Here is a 17861-nt window from a genome sequence, read left to right on the forward strand (position 1 = left end):
ATAAATATGATTAATTTCGACGGTATGATCGTTTCGAATGATGTCATCGAGGTTAAACAGTTAAAGATATCGCCTTTTGCACTCAAATCAATCCTGCATTCAATGAATTTTTGCAACTTTTGCTTTGGTTACGACCTAAATATGGCCAAAAACATGACGATCTTTTCTCTTCCAATGATAATACCAGTTTTTTTTAATGGTAAACTATCAAATGCTATCACGTATGATATCATCATGCATAAATTAAACTTTTTCGAAGTGTACAATTTCAACCAGGTACTCCCAGGCGTGTGCAACGTTATTCAACGGCGTCTCATGCGCGAAGGCGAATTGATCAACACATTCTATTTGTAAACAATGATTTCATCGGCGGTGTCCTTGTCCTTCCCGAGAACGTGCGACGAGTGCGAGTATGCAAGGAATTCATCGCTTGAATTTCATTACGGCGGACGCAAACACTCACTCAGTGTTCAATTAAATCCATCATGGCGGCGCTTGTTTTCGACGTAATATGGAATTGGGACGCGTGCACATCAAAGGCACATGGTCCGTATGTCATGATGACAGGTCAACCGAACTTCTTTCTCGCCTACCAACTAAGTACTCCTACTTTATACGCTTTTTTTGAATTGCTAGTATGGGAGCAATTTATACAGCGTGTGGTGTGTTATACATATTAATCATCCAAGGCACAAGGCGCAAGGCAGACTTAGCAATAAAATGATGTAATAATACAACACTTGGCATGCTTCCATGTCGTTCGAATAAGATCCGGCATTAGTTGCTTGCAATTCGATGGGTTTCCTAATGTTAGTTCATTTTAGTCCAGATCTGCTGTGTGGTTAGCTGGCGTGGTACAGTTATATTACGCGTTAGGATATTTCGTCATTATTCTATTGCTGTTGGACCTGTTGGACTGCGTGGGTGTGGTGCAAATTTGGTAACTGTTGTTCGCTGCATATACTTATAGCTTGTATGAAAGCTTAATCTACAAGATAAAATGTTTATCAAATTTAATATTGAACAAATAAAGATCTGCAACTTTTAATTTGGAAAGTTGCTACAAAACGATTCAGATAAATTTCTTGTTTCCTGAATCGTCGTACGCCACTGTTCTGCTGGACAATTCAGACTGCAAATGCTCCGCACTGCCCTTTTATACCTGTGGGCTACCAGCACGAGACTTGCACTCGAGTAACGTTCCCCATCACTCCTTGCGGGTCCAGCGAATCTCTAAAACGCCCTACTAATTACCTAAATATTAAACCAACAGAAATATTTTCCATATATTTATATTTTATAATAATCACTGAAAATTATTCACAATTGTAGTGAAAGTATCCGAGTTAAAGCTGTAAAAAGCATTTACCAAATATGAATAGGCGCCTGTGAACAACGAGCTCAAACAATCATAACACAGTTCGCAAGTGATATACGATAAACAACATCGTTTACAGTTTTGATTCTTGTTCAACCAAAGCGAATTCTCGAACGTAAACAGATTTTCCAAATCGAAACCAAAAGAAAAACATTCAACTGCAAAGAGTTCCATCAAATTCCCATCGATTTATACTTCGTTTTAATCCTTACGTTAATAAATACTTTAATTTTATTCTCATGAATAGTTCCACTAAGCTCTACGATTTGTTTCGGTTTCAACTTTGTTTTAAATTCACCTTAAACATTGTTACACATTACAAGTAGTTTACTTTCGTTATCGTTAAAATTTAAAACGTACTTACAACATTTGTTCGTAGAATAATGTTAAAATTCAACGCTCTCTTAATCAAGGTACGCAATATACGCATGGTTGAACGCAATGATCAATTTAATTATTTGCTGCTTAGATGACGAGTAAATTCAATGTGTTCGCTTTGTCCTCGTCCTCGTTTTCGTGTTGATACGTGCCGTACGACTAAAGTGTTCGCCTTCTATGCCTAGTCACCGCGTGGATTTTTCACAAGCAGAACGGATCGGATGCGTTTCCATTGCGAAAACTCCACGAGGATCATGAAAACGTGCATATTTTGCATAAATATCGTGTTATATTAATTATTTTACAAAGTTATGATGTTCTCTTGTCCGTTTGATTTGTTTGTAATTTCCTTTTTATAAATATAGAGTATACAATAGAAAAATAAGCAGAATTTGGGAAGATTGCATTTGTATCATCGAAATGTGTATAATGGAGCCTTGAAATAAATTACATTCATTAATAAATCAGTCTATTGTATCAAAATATTGGTAACTTGGAATCTTTGCTGACAAATTTGAGCAGACAAATGTAAATTAATCTATAAATGTGTAGTCAGAATTCGTCTTAATAATAATATGCAAATTATTGTTACGTTTCTTTTCATTCTTCGTAAGTATTTATTTCATCGTGCGCGTTAGACTACGACCAATTGATTAGTGTCCACTTTGAAGGGACAAACTAAAAACTAACTAAAATCAAATCACAAAACTCTCACTAAAACATAATACCGTGATAAATGGGTGCAATGTTACAAGATACAAGACCTATGGCTCATGGTTGATGCGATTTATGACGTGTGACATGTGTGTTGATGTTTATTTGTACATATATCGTACTGGAACAGTTAATGTAATGAATTACAGTAGTGTAGATCTCTCCTACTGATCTTAATAATGTTTTAATACGTAATATCGCAATATTTCTAAAAGTTATGCCGATTATTTCTCTATCGCTCAATCAACGCCTCAAATGCAATTGTAAATATCTAACTTACATAGTTTAGGAACAAATAGTCAAAAAGAATTGCTTATGTTCCATTACCATCAACGTTAAGTACATACTATCAATTTCGTGGCTTTCTATATTTGTTTGGAGAGATTTTTTGTGTTTTTTTTTCTGCGATTAATTGGTGTAATCATGGTGAAAGTTACACCCAAAAAGTACATTCAATTGCGGTTGCCAACGCATTCGGTTCGGTGATATTGTTATGAAAATCGCAAAACTGGTGTTTTAAATTTACAACGCATTCATTGCAACACCCACAACTGGTAGGTTGGAATCAACATTTGTTGTAATAAGCGTAAGTTAAGTTGTTTCCTTTTTTGGCAACGCAGCAGTCATTTCGAATTAGTTAATACTGTTCATCAGATGCTTCCGGCATAAATGCATCATTATTCACGATATTAAAACAACGTCAGAGTTATCAAGCACATTTTAGATTGCCCACGCTCGTATTTCGCAACTTTCCGTTGAAATTTTCGTAGTCGTCACGAAATAATAAATAAATGCGACTATACTCGGCGCGTTAACAACACAGTTCGCAAATCAACTAAAACATTAAACTTTATTAGAAAATAATAGTCGAACCAACAATAAAAGAGATAAACAAAGCGTACATAGTTTCCCGTCGAGTTTCTTTACTTCCCCTGGATTTAATTTGGTTTTCTTCGCAAATAGTTCGTCGGCTTGTTTCAATCGTATTCTAATCGTAATTGCGTGTTTCAATTTATGAATTATTGGTCATTTTCACTCGCCTTTTACACATAATCGTATGATAAACATTTGTAATTCGTAATAGAATAGAAAAATATTTGTAACATTATAACGCAACATCATCTCAGCGATAAGAGTATGTAGGTGATTTGAAGCAATTAAGGCCAACGATTTTGTTTGTTCGGATCACAAACTGATAAATAGAATACAATTGAGTAGAATCCAGCGTATGATTGTAATCTGATCGAGCGATGCGCTGTTTAAGTCGACGCGACGCCAATCGACAGCACCAGTGCAACGCCACTCTTATTGTTATTATTATTTTTTTTGTAGTTTTTTTTTAATCGTTTTATTTGCTTAGTGAAATTGCTTAATTGAAAGCGTACTGGTTGCGTAACGCGGCTGCTGCTCCAGGGCGGCGTGGAGCCGACGTCGAATGAAAACGGCGAATGGTAGACAACAAAAAGAAACAAAAAGAACAAAAAACCCGACAGTCCCGCGACGAAGTCGGTTAGAAGAGGAAGAGGAAGCAGGCGGCCAACAGTGCGGCGGCGGTCATACCGCCGACGCGGCCTGCAGAGTTACAATTGTCGCTGTCGCAGGTTTCGCACACCTGGTTGGATAACTGCTTGGAGTCGGCGAACTTCATCGTGGTGGCAATTACGTGACAGGCAAGGTTGGTGCCCTTCGGCACACAGCCTCGGGCCGTATAGGTCTTGCCGTCGCTATCTAAAAAACACAAACAGTTCGTTATCTAGAAAACATATAATAAACAGCATATTATGCACATGAAACAGTATATTCATGTTCCTAAGACGACACTTGCCATCAGGCAATATATTCAAATTTAATTTTTTACTTTGAGCATCACAAAATGCGCTGCCCACGCTCAAATACTCCAAAAACATTGATATTGAGTGATAACACAGGAAGTACATTCATATAAAAGTTAAGTTCATCAATGTAACTTTCTCGTATTTTCTGAATGGAATCCAAACAATGCGTCCCACGTATATTTTGTTCAAGTTAAGCTTTAACCATTTCATTCTCGAATTTTCGATAGCCTTGAGACTGTTCCAAACAAGTTTTCGTCACGCGCGTACCGAAATCAGCAAAACCGCGAACTCCAAATAACAAACGAAGCGAACCGATGAGATCATTACAGCCATAAACGGTCTGTATACACTCTCATTAAATTAACATTCAATATAAATTAATCATGCCGCTCACCTGTGCCAGCAATCTTCGCGCACGTCATAGGAAAAATAGAAGCGATGGCGTCCAAGATGCCGCCGCCACTGTTCTCGCATTCCACCGATGGGAATGTGAAAGACAGGATACTGTAGTCACATGCGAACCCCTTGCTGGAATCGCAGCTGTAGCACCTCAGCGAGTGCACTAAATCAAATTCAAACAGAAGGAAATCAGCGACTTGCACTCACAATAAAACCGCAAAAGGTAAAAAAAAAAGTGCGGGCGGAAGCACAACCACAGAAACAAGTTGTTGGCATCGCAACTTGAAGGAAACAAAAATAAATGAGGTAATAGAAGTGCTTTTTATTTATTTGCTCGAATTCGTATTCTGTACAAAAGAAGTACGTTGGTTTACGATTCCGATAAACGAACCCAATGATTTATTTTTCTCAGTTGAATAAAAATAGAGATTTATAAAAAGAAGCAAGAGCAAATTACGGTGAGTCAAAAGTTGTGATTTTCGTTTCGCATGCATGACATTTACTTATTTACTTGACAGTAATAACAATGTTAAAAAAGATTGCTTGATTAAAGTCTGAGTAGTAAATTGAAGTTACAAATTAAAGTGACATTGTATGAATCATTCAACTCGTATGTTTCCATTGGGATAGATTCTCGGAATATAAACACCGCTAATGAATCGCATGCGCGCCGTTTCTTGCGAGAGAAAAAAAACTACTTACAAACGCGAAATAAAGACCCAGAAGGCCTCCAAGTTTATTTACAAACAATAGCCTCCCCTCGCTAAAAAAGACCCTGCAATGGCAGCGAGCGTGAAACGGAAGTGTGCACGCGCGTTGCGCGCTCAAACTAAATGGCAGCTTGCTTGAGTTGCACGTTCACACGATTTTCCAAATAGCCGTCGACGAAAAAAAAAAAGCGTTATTTAGCAAAGGGCGATGCCATCGGCTCCGAGCCGACGAATCGCTTGATATTGATAAGCGCGCGTTATCAAACGTGTTTCTAGTAATATGGGGATTGGTGTTTACCTGATGAGACAGCGACGAGCAGCAGCAAAGCGGAGATGATCGATCTGGTCATGATTGCGGCCAGGGGCACGATGATGAAATCAGACGGGAAGATGCGCCCGCAGCAAATGGAATTGGACGCAAAACGATGAAACCGCCGAAAACGCACTATTCGCCTGGGTAGGTAGTACGTACGCGATGCGCTACTATAAATTCTCGCTGGTCTCGTGCGATAGCTCGACCCAGAACGGAACAAAAGCTGAGCTGTGCTGCTGCTGCTGAGCTGCCGAGTATGAGGCGCGGCGCGAACGTACGGGGCGCCCCTTCTCGTTACCAAAACGTCTAGCAGCGCTTCCAGTCGGCGGTCGGAAAAGAAACTTCACGACGCGCGCCAGCTCCTACAAGCGTTTAAAACCCGCCGAATTCTTCACGCCGCAGCAACGTCGCTGTCCGCCACACAGAACTTTAACTACCGCTGCGATGCGCGTTTATTTCAAAGATTTCCGGTTGCGTTTGAAGCGGTTTTGAGTTTTCAACTGGCTGTCGAGAGACAGTTGACGCGCGTAGATGGCAGCATCGTGCAGGGGAGTTGGTCGTTTGGTCGCCGTGACCTAAAACTGCGTCGTTTCCCAAACATCCCTCAAGTCACCCCTACGTTCCTGTTTTGCTGATATTCTAGCACTAGCACTAGTTGGTGGTGGTAGTGGCGACGGCGGCGTCGGTAGACGCGTTCGATACGGCGCGCAGACAGACAGGCACCGCTCCAGCTATAAACCGGCTGACGCATTCGCAGCGTGCCAATATCCGCCTTCGTTTTTCCGCCTTTTCCACCCCTGTCTGTTTATGGCATACGATTACAAATATGGCGCGTATTTGCACGCGTGCTAACGGCGCTCATGGCGCGACAGCGTTGTTAGGTCGGCGAATGGCCAAACAAGCAAATCAAGCGATCAGGTTTCATTTTGCACGCCATTTTAATTAGGCGCGTACATTGCAAATACACAGGGCTGTTGTTTGTACTTTGATGTGGCTGCACACCAGCGAGAACTTTCGAATCGGACCATAAAAGGTATTAAAGCGCTTTTTGCGTTTTGCAATAAGCACTTCAAAGATTAATAAGTCAGTGAGTCAACGCAATTTATAATAATAAGTCAAGTGGAAATAATATTGAAAACACTAATAAATCCTGATAAAATGTCTGATTAGTCGAAATGATTTGTAATCCAGTCACATGTGACGCAAAAATTAATTTTTCTACTGCAACCTTTACAGCGCCCGTTTTTCCACGGTTTTTAGACACAAAAAGTGGTAAGTCGCTTATGTCTGCGCATTTGCCTACGGTGCAGCATAAGACAATAGGAAATGAAAGACGCTGTTGTTGCGAAGCGGCTTTTCTAACCTTAAATTTCCCAGTATTGTGCAAGGGAATTTCGAAGATTTAAAATACAAAAGCTCTAATGCAAAAACCCCAACGTGGAAATAGAGTGGATGAAGAAAAATAACAAAAGCATTACGCGGGTAAACATTGTTAAACAAATGCGAATAAAACTCTCGTTTGTCACTTGATACTTAATATAGGTACTATTCTAGAAACGTATAAATACCTAGCATGTTATTCACGCTTAATTAAACTGTAAATATAAAATTTCTAATTTAATACACTCATCAATCATCAATACACTAATGATATGCCATTAATGCATTATTGATGGACGGTGGTCACGAAAACGCACGCATCCACTTTCGAAACACTCCCAAAATCATTCATTTTACATAAAATCGCAATTATTTGTTCGCAAACCGTACCAAAGCGATAATCCTGCATGTGCGACGCTTGCAAAGTGTGTAATTTCAGATGAAACCATTTTATGATTAGTTGCGCTTTGTTCTGTAATTAAAGCATTCGTGTATTATTACAGATAATACGCTGCATTTTTATCACATGATGCTGCATAAGCAGCATAGAAAAGTGTCAATAGTAGCTTAAGTCGGAGACAATTGCGTTGCAAATAAACGAACGTGATGATTGTCATCATTGTGTCACGCAAGGAATTTTTGACTTTATTTTTTTGCCTTGGCATATCGAAGTCGATGCGATTAATAAGATCGACTGTGTACGGCCCACTTCAACCGCCGGAAAGTTTTGACACTTGAGCCTGATAACGGATGGATCACGCCAAATCAACGTGCTGTTTGCACCGACGGATAATTAGGATGTCCTTGTCGCGGTACGTGCGAGCAAAAAAGCGCTCATTCGAGAACTTGGTATTTTTGAGCGATCAATATTTAATGTGTGATAAATGTACGCGCAAGTAGATTATCGATAAACGCCATCGATAAGGGGCCTCTTTTTTCCGCTCAAACTCGTGGCGGCAAGGCGCGGGTAGAATTTAGCGAATCCACATCCGCCCTCTTGTGCAAACAAATTCTTATGAGTGAATGAGTTGTCAAGGACTTTCCGAGTATAATCAAATTTTGATTAAGTATAAAACAAAATCAATAAAAACGGAGAATTTTTTTCCAGCAGCTTTTGTAATAAACATTAGTTTTTGACGAAATTATATACTATTTACCCTTAAATAACGAAAAATTGATAAAAATGTATCAAAATTTTAGTTTAAAGTGACATTTTTACACCGGCTGGAAAAATTCAAGTGTCGAAATATGTCTACATGCACACAATTTACTTTTTGAGATTGGGAAATTTAAAGTGGTGTTACGCACATCTAAAATGAGAGCATGAGTCAATAGGTTTAACGAGAAAAGTAGCTGACGTATTACTAAATACATAATTATATAAAACTGGTGGACCCAGCAGACTTCGTTTTGTCAAAAAGATTTGAAATGTGGCATTTTTTTGTTCCTGCCTATTTTATAGTCGGCGCAAAAAAATCTCCTGAACAGATCCGTCACCCTGGTGATAGGGTGGTGTGTGGAGTTTAGCTCGGGTGACGAAGGTATCTTCATTTCCACGAACTTTTGCCACCAATTCAAGAACAAATTATATTAGTGGAACCCACTAAAACACCCCGAATTGTGTCACATGCAATATTTAGTGATCATAGATAATAATTAAACACTTTACACAAAACACGAAATAAAACAAAAATGAATCGAAGAAGGCTGAGGAATTTGTTTCGTTTATCAGTTGGCAAAAGAAAACTCAGTAAAAAACATTTTGCGCAAAACAGCATATAAAACCATGAATCAAAAATTAATCGAAGAAGGTGGCGGAATTTGTTTCGTTTATCAGTTGGACAAAGAAAACTTAGCTTTTCCCCGTTTTCTCGGCAATTATTCAAATTTTTCTCGCCGTAAAAGCCATTCTTGGATTTTAACGAATATTTAAAAAAAAAATTGGCCAAATTGGTCTAGGCGTTGTTGAGTTATGCGGTTACCAACAAATTTTGTGATTCATTTTTATATTATAGATCTACAAATGTAACCTGATTAACAATGATTAATTAATAAAAATAGTTTTTGAATCAAAGCAGATATTTGCCTTTATTAGTGCTACTTTCAATCGCAGGTGTAAAAGAATGAACGCTTTGGTTTTCGCATTGCAAGTGTTTCCTGCTTAACATTATACCTCCTAACTATAGGCTCTATTCGAAGTCTTTGTACATCTACTATCTCCAAACCAAACCGCAGGTAAAGTAAACATTATGTCATCATCTCTGGCAGGATATGATTTATTCAAATTTTCACCATTGCGGTGTTTTTGATGATGATTTTTTGAGATTACAGAAGATTGCAAATTTTTGTCTGCTTAAAATTGGTTGGGTAAAGTGAATCAATCCGCTGTTATTAACGATTTTTAATGTATTATGTTTTTTATTACACTTCCACTTCGTACGTGAATGTGCTCCTAGACCTGTGCAATGTCGCCACCCCCAGTGTTTCTTACACATATCGGGATTAATTCTGGCGCAACAAGTGTCGTATCTACATCAACATATGTAATTAGACTTTCGCTAACTGAAACTTTTGACACACAACTCTTAGCAGAACTTATTGTTTATAGATAGTCAAATTATGAGCAATCTATGAAAACGTTGGGTTTTTTTAAAATTGTTTTTAAGGTATTCATACCTGCTAGCAAAGTTCAAGTGTTCAAATATTTTCGAATGCACACAATTCACACCTAGCGGCTGAAAGTGTTAAAGTGGTATTACCCACATCTGAGATAAGATTTTTAAGGAATAAAGTTTACTAAAAGATCTCAGCCACATATACTAAACCGTATGAATTTCACTTTTATCAATATAACTTCTTATGGTTAATAATAAAGTCAATGTTTAATTTGCTAGTTGCGATAGCAAACAGCCAGAGTAATCTTTGCAAACTAAACGGATGTTTGAATATTTACTATAGATAATGAGGAGTTATAAATATTATCTGTCCGGTAACAACGGTTCTCGGCATTCACTGAGGTTCACTTAGGTTTTAACATTTAATCAAGTACCAACTTTTCAACTCCTACGGTGATCGTTGTATTCTGCATAAAAATCAAAAGCATTATGAGAGCGTTGGCGTTATTCGGAGTTTTTGTACTCATACTATCTACAACTACAACTCAAACCGAAGGTAAAATGACAATTTCATCAACCTGTAATATGTTTGATATATTTCTAAGAACTTTTGAATAAAAAAATTATTATTTTTTCAGCATTGCGTTGTTATACGTGTGCAGGCGGTAGTGACAGCGATTGCGCAATGTTAGCATCCTCGGTAAGAATTGAAGAAAACTGCATGTTCTCTTGTGTAAAATTCTGGTCGGGTAAGCACACTCATAACGATGATATGAATGATATTTAAAATGTTTCCAATTCTTTATTAGACAACCACGTCGACCGAACATGTGCGCCTGAGCAAACGTGCCATAGCGAGCTCAGCAAAGAGTGTCGCGTTTGTAATGAGGACCTCTGCAATGCGGCGGCACTCAGTGTTTTCTACACACCAGGCCTTCTCCTGACAGGACTCATTCTGGCGCAACAAGTGGCAGCTCTCTTTCGAAGTGTGTAATTCAATTTTCGCTGGCAGCGTTTTTCGAAAATGACAAATTTTAATAAAAGCTATTCGATATTCTACGTGCATGTGTACTTTTATTGCATCAGCGCCGATAAGGCGATAAGCACGATTTTGAGCGCGCTGCGTGTTTGTGTGGCTAATCACACGGCGGCGGCATCGATTTCATCGATTGTGTCAATAATGCTTACGCCTTGTGACATTGCCAAAAATTGACATCGGGCATAAAAACTTGTGAAAATATTCGACAGAATGAATTTCTGTAGATGGTTTTGTTACCGCTCCATTTTTTGTTTCTCGTTTTTTTTTTTTAACGACTGAAATGTTCGTGTTAAGATGGTGTAGAATTCAGAAACAAGCTATTTGTTGATTCATGAGTACCTGGTGTTTAATTTGTGTTGATAAGATAGGAGGCACGCTGAATCAATATCAATTGTCGATGTGGTATGATTACGTGTGTCACTCAAAAAAAGAAATTGTTATATAATTCGTTTCATGAATCTACACCGTTTTTTTTTTATTGTGAGGATTGCATCAATAATGAATATTTCTATTCTGATGTGGCTGCCCTTAGAAACTGGGAGAAGAGTTAAGACCACAAGTGTTAATTAAATAATTCCGTTTATTTTAATATTTCAATTAATGACATGAACGGCTTAAAACGAAATGGCGTTTAGCGCATCATGTTGACGATGGCGGCAAGACCGACGGTCATCATGATGGAGGCGGCCACGAAGGAACCGGAATTGCATTCATCCTCCTCGCAGAAAGAGCATTTGTACGTGTCGGATTCTTCTTTGGCACAAGCGGTTTTCTCGTCGACCTCGCATCCACGATCCCAATTTTCTGCAAATTTGAATGATTATATTTAGCAAAACATCTCCAAAGGACTAGCTATTTTTATCCAGTTTTGGTCACTTCGTACCTTTGTCTGGGTCACCTCTGATGTAACATCCTTTTTGGTTCGCATTTGCGCAGTCAGTTGCTTTTTTCTCGGAGACATCTTTGCAAGAATTGCATTGATAGCATTTCCTCAAAGCGTCTTCTTCGGCGTTGACGCTTACAAGCACCACCAAGGCGACGGCCAGGAAAACGACGAACTTAGCCATTCTATAGTTAGATGGTCTCTGGTAAACTGATTGTTAACGTTTTTTTTTGTGAGCAAACGGCGCAACTCTGTAATTTTTTTTTTCGGCTTGCGGTTTTTATACGGACGAAGCATTGTTTACACAGCCGATAAGCGGCCACTTTACATTGGAGGATATTTTGGGGCGAGCAGATAGGCGGATGACGAGTCGTCTCCTAGATAATATTATCGATCGATCGAACACGCTCATGGTGTGCGTGACTAAGTGAATTGCATACGCATGTGTTAATTAAATATGCCTTTTTATTTCAAAATTTCAAACAATGATATAAATGGCTTAGAAGCGAAAAGCGCATGCAGGCGCGGACGATTGCGATCGTTTAGCGCATCATGTTAACGATGGCGGCAAGACCGACGGTCATCATGATGGAGGCGGCCACGAAGGAACCGGAATTGCATTCATCCTCTTCGCAGAAAGAGCATTCGTGACCATCGGCTAAGGCTGCACAAGCGGTTTCCTCGTCGGGGGCACATCCACGCGCCCAAGTTTCTGCAAATATAAATGATTATGTTTAACAAAACATCTCCAAAGCAATTGCTACTTTTGTCCAGTTCTGGTCACTACGTACCTTTGTCAGGGTCACCTCTGATGAAACATCCTTTTAGGGACGCGTCTGCGCAGTCAGTTGCTTTTTTCTCGGAGACATCTTTGCAAGAAGTGCATTGATAGCATTTCCTCAATTCGTCTGCGGCATTGACGCTTACAAGCACTACCAAGGCGACGGCGAGGAAAACGACGAATTTAGCCATTATGAGATGGGCAAGTTGTCACTTTGTATATCGTTCTGGTGTGGTTCTAATGTGTGCAGAATGTGCAAACTGTGCCTGAATTGTCATGGTCGGCCCAATTTATAGTAAATAGTTGATAGATACGCAAAATAAAAATGCACTATTGATATTTTATGATAAGGCTGAGGATATCTGATATGGCACTATTCAATGCGCAACTAGCATACATGCGCCAATTAAGGCGCGTTGAAATTGCAAAAATCTATTAGTATTGCTGATCGCACACGATGCTTAATCCGCATCACAATATTCAACATTTTTCTTAATTACCTACAGTATTTCTTATTTCCAACATGTATTAAACTTGACACTAATAAATTGCTTTTTTAATTTGTCAACCTCTTCATTTTCATTATAATTAAGGACGCATAATACAAATAATATATAAAATTGTACTAATATCAGATTAATAAAATTTAAAAAAAAACAATTGCAAAATTTCCCAGCAATTTGTCATCAATTGCTTCACACTAATCACCTGATAACAAAATCGTTTAACTTGTTTTGTAACTTAATATTTGATTTAATCATTTGCGCAGTTGTTACCTAATTTTAAATGCACAATTTGCTTTATCTATTGCACATGACCTGTTTTAATTTATTATGTAAACGATCGACTGAATATTCAATCGTTTTGTTGGACATTGTATAATAAACAGGTGCTGTGCGATCTTGTAAGTGTATAGATTTTAAACAGTGGAGAATTGCATTTAATGTAGGCAGAATGGAAAAGTCGTTTTTGTTCATTTTGCACGAGCTGATTGTATCGGACAGCATATGAAACATTTATTCTCTTTGACGTTCTTATTATGCATAAAAACATTCTGTGTTTGGATATTACTAATAAATATTTAATTTGAAAAAGCATTTTTTGAGAAGTAAAATTAGTGAAAATAGGTAATAATGAACTTCTCAGTCCATAGAAACATGGAAAATTTTATTTCTAGGATATAATAATATACATAAACGTTGACTTTTTATTACTTCCAGTGTAATTACGCCTACATTAGCATCAACTAAACATGAAATTTCTAATAAAAGAATATTAATTTATAGCAAAAAATGTTATTTGCATGGATTAACACATTATTTTATTTTATGACTCATTTATTCGAAGTATTAGACACGATAATACAAAATTGTGTTCCTTTTTAAGCAATTTCGTGATATACCTTATGCAACTAATTGTGCACTATCTGTTTGAAGTACAAATCCGTGACGAATATAAATATGGGCAAAATTTTGATTTCAACGTTGACAACTCAAAATACATCAAATTATAAGTGATAATAGTAGAATATTATTGCGATATTATGTCAAATGATATAAGTTTTGTTGAAAACCAATTTTTGTTCTGCAAAGAAAGCGGAAACGTTTTATATACGTTCCACTTTAAGGATTTGGTCGATGAGGAACGGCGGCAATTCGTCATCGCATGAATGGGTTTGACAGCACTTTGGTTTATTGTTACTTGACTAGACAAGACACAACGAAAGAAGTACAAATATCGAGTGGGTATATAATAATCTAAGTCGCATTTGGCTGTCCCCGCGCCAGTCTCAGGCACGGAGGCGGCGGCTGGAGCGAGATGCCTCGCGTAACAGTACTACGTCGGTCGCGCTGCGCTGGCGGATGCCTGCGTCTACAGCAGAAGCGCGCATTGGCGGTAGCGGCAGCAGACTAGAAGGCCACCATTAACGCGCCAAGCAACAGCGCGCCGACGGCGGCGAGTAGTGAGGGGCGGGTGTGCGGCGCGCCGTTGCATCCGTCCGTATCGCACAAGGCGCAAAACATCACGTGCACGTTGTTTTTGTTCTTGCTGCTTAAGACCTTATTGCAGACATCGAGCTGGTTGTGGGGGTCCTTGGGCAGCTGGCAGCCGCGGAAGACCACTTCGGTTCCCTCCACTGTAATTTGAGTAAAATTTTGGCAACCCATCACATTTCCTTTTGATGGCAATCATTCAGAGTTTGACCCGATGACCGACAAATCTGGTTAATGCCTTTGATAGTACGTATTTTAGACTGAAGGACATTGAGTCCTGCCCATTTATAGTTGGCAGTGAACCCGAATGCATTATGCTAGATTAGACCACCAAAAGTTGGCTGCGAGTTAAATTTGCGAAAATGTAATGTTCAAGTCAATGATTCGCGAAAATATCTACTTGCTAGCAGAGGCAGCACCTCGTTGACATTTAATCCTTTCTGCACTAGGGCAGAAAGTCGCCGGAAAGTAAAATGTCAATCGTTGAATAATGCCGAAAAAAGTGTTCGCGTTGACAATAGTTTGCCATAGTTGCGTATCGATTTTGAGTCGCGTCCAAATCCTATGCACCCTCGCGTTTTCTTCTTCCGGTGAGCGGTCGTAGGAAGCACTACGACATCGTCAGGTTTGACGACCCCAAACGGCGGGCAAAAGAGGCGGCAAAACGGTACATATTACGGCGCACTTACCTTTAACGACCTGTTTGAGGCAATTGAGCGGAATGGGACCCCCGATGGTAGGAAAGTCAAAAATCTCCTTGAATTCCGTGCTCAGCTTGCTGGCGTACTGGCTGGTCTGCCGTAGACCATCCGTATTACACTTCTGTCGCTCCATGTGTTGTTCCGGATGGATGCAGTCAGGATTCTCTGTCGAGATGCAGCTGTAGCACTCGATGCAGGCGACTGAAATGGACCACCAGCCGAAATTGTTGCCTGTGTGCTGAGAAGAATGCTGAAGACTTACTCGATCTGACGGTGAGCAATAGGCACAGACTAAACACTACAATCCTCGCCATGCTGCCGGGTGCGATTGACGCTGGTTTGTCGTCGCGCTGCCGACGCGGATTAGACGCGCTATCGGGTTGCGGGTTGCGCCGCACGCGGGACGCGAATACGCGCCGCCGACCGCGATGGCGCGTCTTCGGCGGCCGCGGGGAGCGACGCCGCGCGGCTGGCGCCGGACCGCGCACCGTCACGCGGCGGCAGGATGGCGGGACGCTGTGCTGATTTCCGAGAGCTTCGGCCCCGGCATCATCGAACCATTTTCCGTCTCATTTATTACGTCTAAATATATCGACGGCGTAAAAACTTGAGCTTTGTTTTGATCTGCCATCATTTTTCGTCCTTCTGTTTCAGCATCCGAAATTTCTATTTCAAAATGTACAGATGTCTGGATTTAGTTTGTTTTGAAAGTTTTTTCTACAAACGCTGACTCATTGACGATTTTACAGCCATTGTTTTCGCCCTTGTTTCATATATTAGCAGGGTTGGTTCTACAGGCCTAGAGCTGAAAACAGTGAGCAAATTTTCAATTCACAACAACTAAAAGTTGGCAAAACGAAACCAATAAATCTATATTTAATGCTCCAAAATTACATCTTTGTAACAATAAAATTAAGACCACTAATGTTAATCTATGAAAATAAAGCATAGAGAAATTTCTAGTTATAATTGTCAACATTGTCAACATCGTGAATAACCTCTGGTGGCTGGTCGTCATATTCGTCTAGACTCGATGGACTTAAGGAAACCCCTTCTGGCGGAAGGCCGCCTGTAACACCAATAAAGTAATCTAAAAATTTACCGATGTCATCATGCATCCGTGCTAAATTTTTTTTGTATTGTTCATTGTCTTCATCCACCACCTGCGTATTTGGTGTGTTTGTCGCGTTTAAATCCGTATCATTGTCCATACCAAGTTCGTAAGAAACTGCAGCACTAAGGTAGGCAACGGCTTCGGGCAGGTCTTTGTACATGAAAGGATTCTGTGGAATATTATCCATAATTGGTTGCAAATCTGATTCTCCGGATTGTGCCGATGACGATACTATCGGGTCGTCGTTCCGAACGAGAGAACGTTCATTCAATTGCAGTTCCTGGGCAGGCTCGCATATTGGATAAGTAGGCACAAAAGGACTTAGAGTGTCTTTAGGGAAATGTTTTCGTCCTCTACCTTCTCGACTTTCCCTTCCTCCTCTACACCTGATTCTTTGGCGGTGTATACCTCTAAAATCAGGTACAACATGGCTACTAGAAGTTGGTTTAGCAAAGCTAACAGGGCTCTGAGAAATTATGTCAGGTTGATTGATGGGTTGGTCTTCTTGTGTGACCGTTCTACGGCGAATATTTTGGTAATTTGGCCTTGGTGTGCGCATAGGAAGAGATCCTCGGCCCGGTGCAATTCTTTGGTTTATAGTGCCAGAATTTACCGGAGTAGCCCTAGCACAGAAAGGTGGACAATTCCGGTCAAAATTGAGCCTTGGATTGGTCAAGCCAATAGTTCTTGGAGCCTTAGCAAGTTGGCCAATAGGAATTATCTTCGTGATTGCGCCACCACCAATGTTTGGCTGATTTGCGCTTGATGCTTGCGGTTGGGGCATGACACTCTCCCTGTTAGTACTATTATTGTTCGAAATATTTCTTCTTGAGTTTGGTACAGTTTGATTAAAACTGGACCTTGGACGAGCCATCGTAATGTTTTCACGTGGAGTCATAACATGTTGATTGATAGGAATTACCTGCGTGACCACACATTGCCCAATATTTTGGGACTTTGTCCGTGATACTTCCATTTGACCCAGTTCTTGTGGTTGCTGCAGAAAAATCTGCCTGATCGTTTCTGTAGTCATTGGAATATTTATTCCGGAATTTGCTGGGGTATTCTGATTAAAATGAGACCGTGGACGAGGCAGGTTAATGGTTTCGCGCGCGGTCGTAACCGGTGGAGAAATGGGGATTACGTGCGAGATCACACCTTGGCTCACATTTTGGCAATTTACCTGTGGTACTTCCATTTGGACAAGTTGTTGCGGTTGATTTATAAATACCGGTTGGTTGGTTCCAGTTCTTGCAGGATTATTTACGCTCGAATTGAATTGACAGTTCTGGCCTCTTGACAATGTAGTAGGTCGATTACCAAGGTGTTGCTGCAAACCCCCTCGGACCGGAGTTTGCCTTACAGGTTCATGAATAATAGGTCTCATTGAACCAGTAGTCGCTGGAATATGCAACTTGGGAGTTGATTGGGAGTTAAGTTGATTTTCAGGTACATCTGATTTGAATACGAAACGACAATTTTGCATGCTTATGTCTCTTGTGGAAACTCCACGACCCCGTCCTCTATTATGTTTTCTAAGTGCTCGAATACTGGTGGATGGCGTTGGTGGATTGTCATGCGTGATCACTCCGCGACCGATTTGATTATTGGGTTTGATTAAGGATTT

The 17861-nt window shown here is 39.9% G+C and overlaps 3 protein-coding genes and 2 long non-coding RNA genes across 5 annotated transcripts; 2 read left to right on the forward strand and 3 right to left on the reverse strand.

The window, feature by feature from the left end:
* Nucleotides 1-271: 271 nt before the first annotated feature.
* LOC135797457 (uncharacterized) lies at nt 272-1069 on the forward strand. The gene is made up of 2 exons (XR_010549543.1): nt 272-725; nt 825-1069. It is a non-coding gene; the product is annotated as an uncharacterized lncRNA (long non-coding RNA).
* Nucleotides 1070-1276: 207 nt separating this feature from the next.
* On the reverse strand, nt 1277-5993 carry LOC135797441 (uncharacterized). The gene is made up of 3 exons (XM_065309809.1): nt 5713-5993; nt 4700-4867; nt 1277-4198 (listed from the first exon to the last, which is right to left on the reverse strand). The coding sequence occupies exons 1-3, from the start codon at nt 5762-5764 to the stop codon at nt 3981-3983; spliced, it is 438 nt and encodes a 145-aa protein (XP_065165881.1). The 5' UTR covers nt 5765-5993; the 3' UTR covers nt 1277-3980.
* A 4105-nt stretch (nt 5994-10098) lies between these two features.
* LOC135797450 (uncharacterized) lies at nt 10099-10781 on the forward strand. Its single transcript, XR_010549542.1, has 3 exons — nt 10099-10278; nt 10361-10471; nt 10532-10781. It is a non-coding gene; the product is annotated as an uncharacterized lncRNA (long non-coding RNA).
* Nucleotides 10782-11323: 542 nt separating this feature from the next.
* Nucleotides 11324-12703, reverse strand: LOC135793621 (uncharacterized). The gene is made up of 4 exons (XM_065304651.1): nt 12436-12703; nt 12189-12356; nt 11645-11854; nt 11324-11565 (listed from the first exon to the last, which is right to left on the reverse strand). The coding sequence occupies exons 1-4, from the start codon at nt 12614-12616 to the stop codon at nt 11393-11395; spliced, it is 732 nt and encodes a 243-aa protein (XP_065160723.1). The 5' UTR covers nt 12617-12703; the 3' UTR covers nt 11324-11392.
* Nucleotides 12704-14095: 1392 nt separating this feature from the next.
* Nucleotides 14096-15538, reverse strand: LOC135794849 (uncharacterized). The gene is made up of 3 exons (XM_065306308.1): nt 15383-15538; nt 15109-15321; nt 14096-14562 (listed from the first exon to the last, which is right to left on the reverse strand). The coding sequence occupies exons 1-3, from the start codon at nt 15432-15434 to the stop codon at nt 14336-14338; spliced, it is 492 nt and encodes a 163-aa protein (XP_065162380.1). The 5' UTR covers nt 15435-15538; the 3' UTR covers nt 14096-14335.
* Nucleotides 15539-17861: the final 2323 nt, after the last annotated feature.

Source organism: Atheta coriaria, unplaced genomic scaffold (assembly GCF_025399875.1).
Source record: "Atheta coriaria isolate IRGN ID8LTWV9N9 unplaced genomic scaffold, Caltech_Dcor_3.1 hic_scaffold_1_pilon, whole genome shotgun sequence".
Lineage (NCBI taxonomy): Eukaryota > Metazoa > Arthropoda > Insecta > Coleoptera > Staphylinidae > Dalotia > Dalotia coriaria.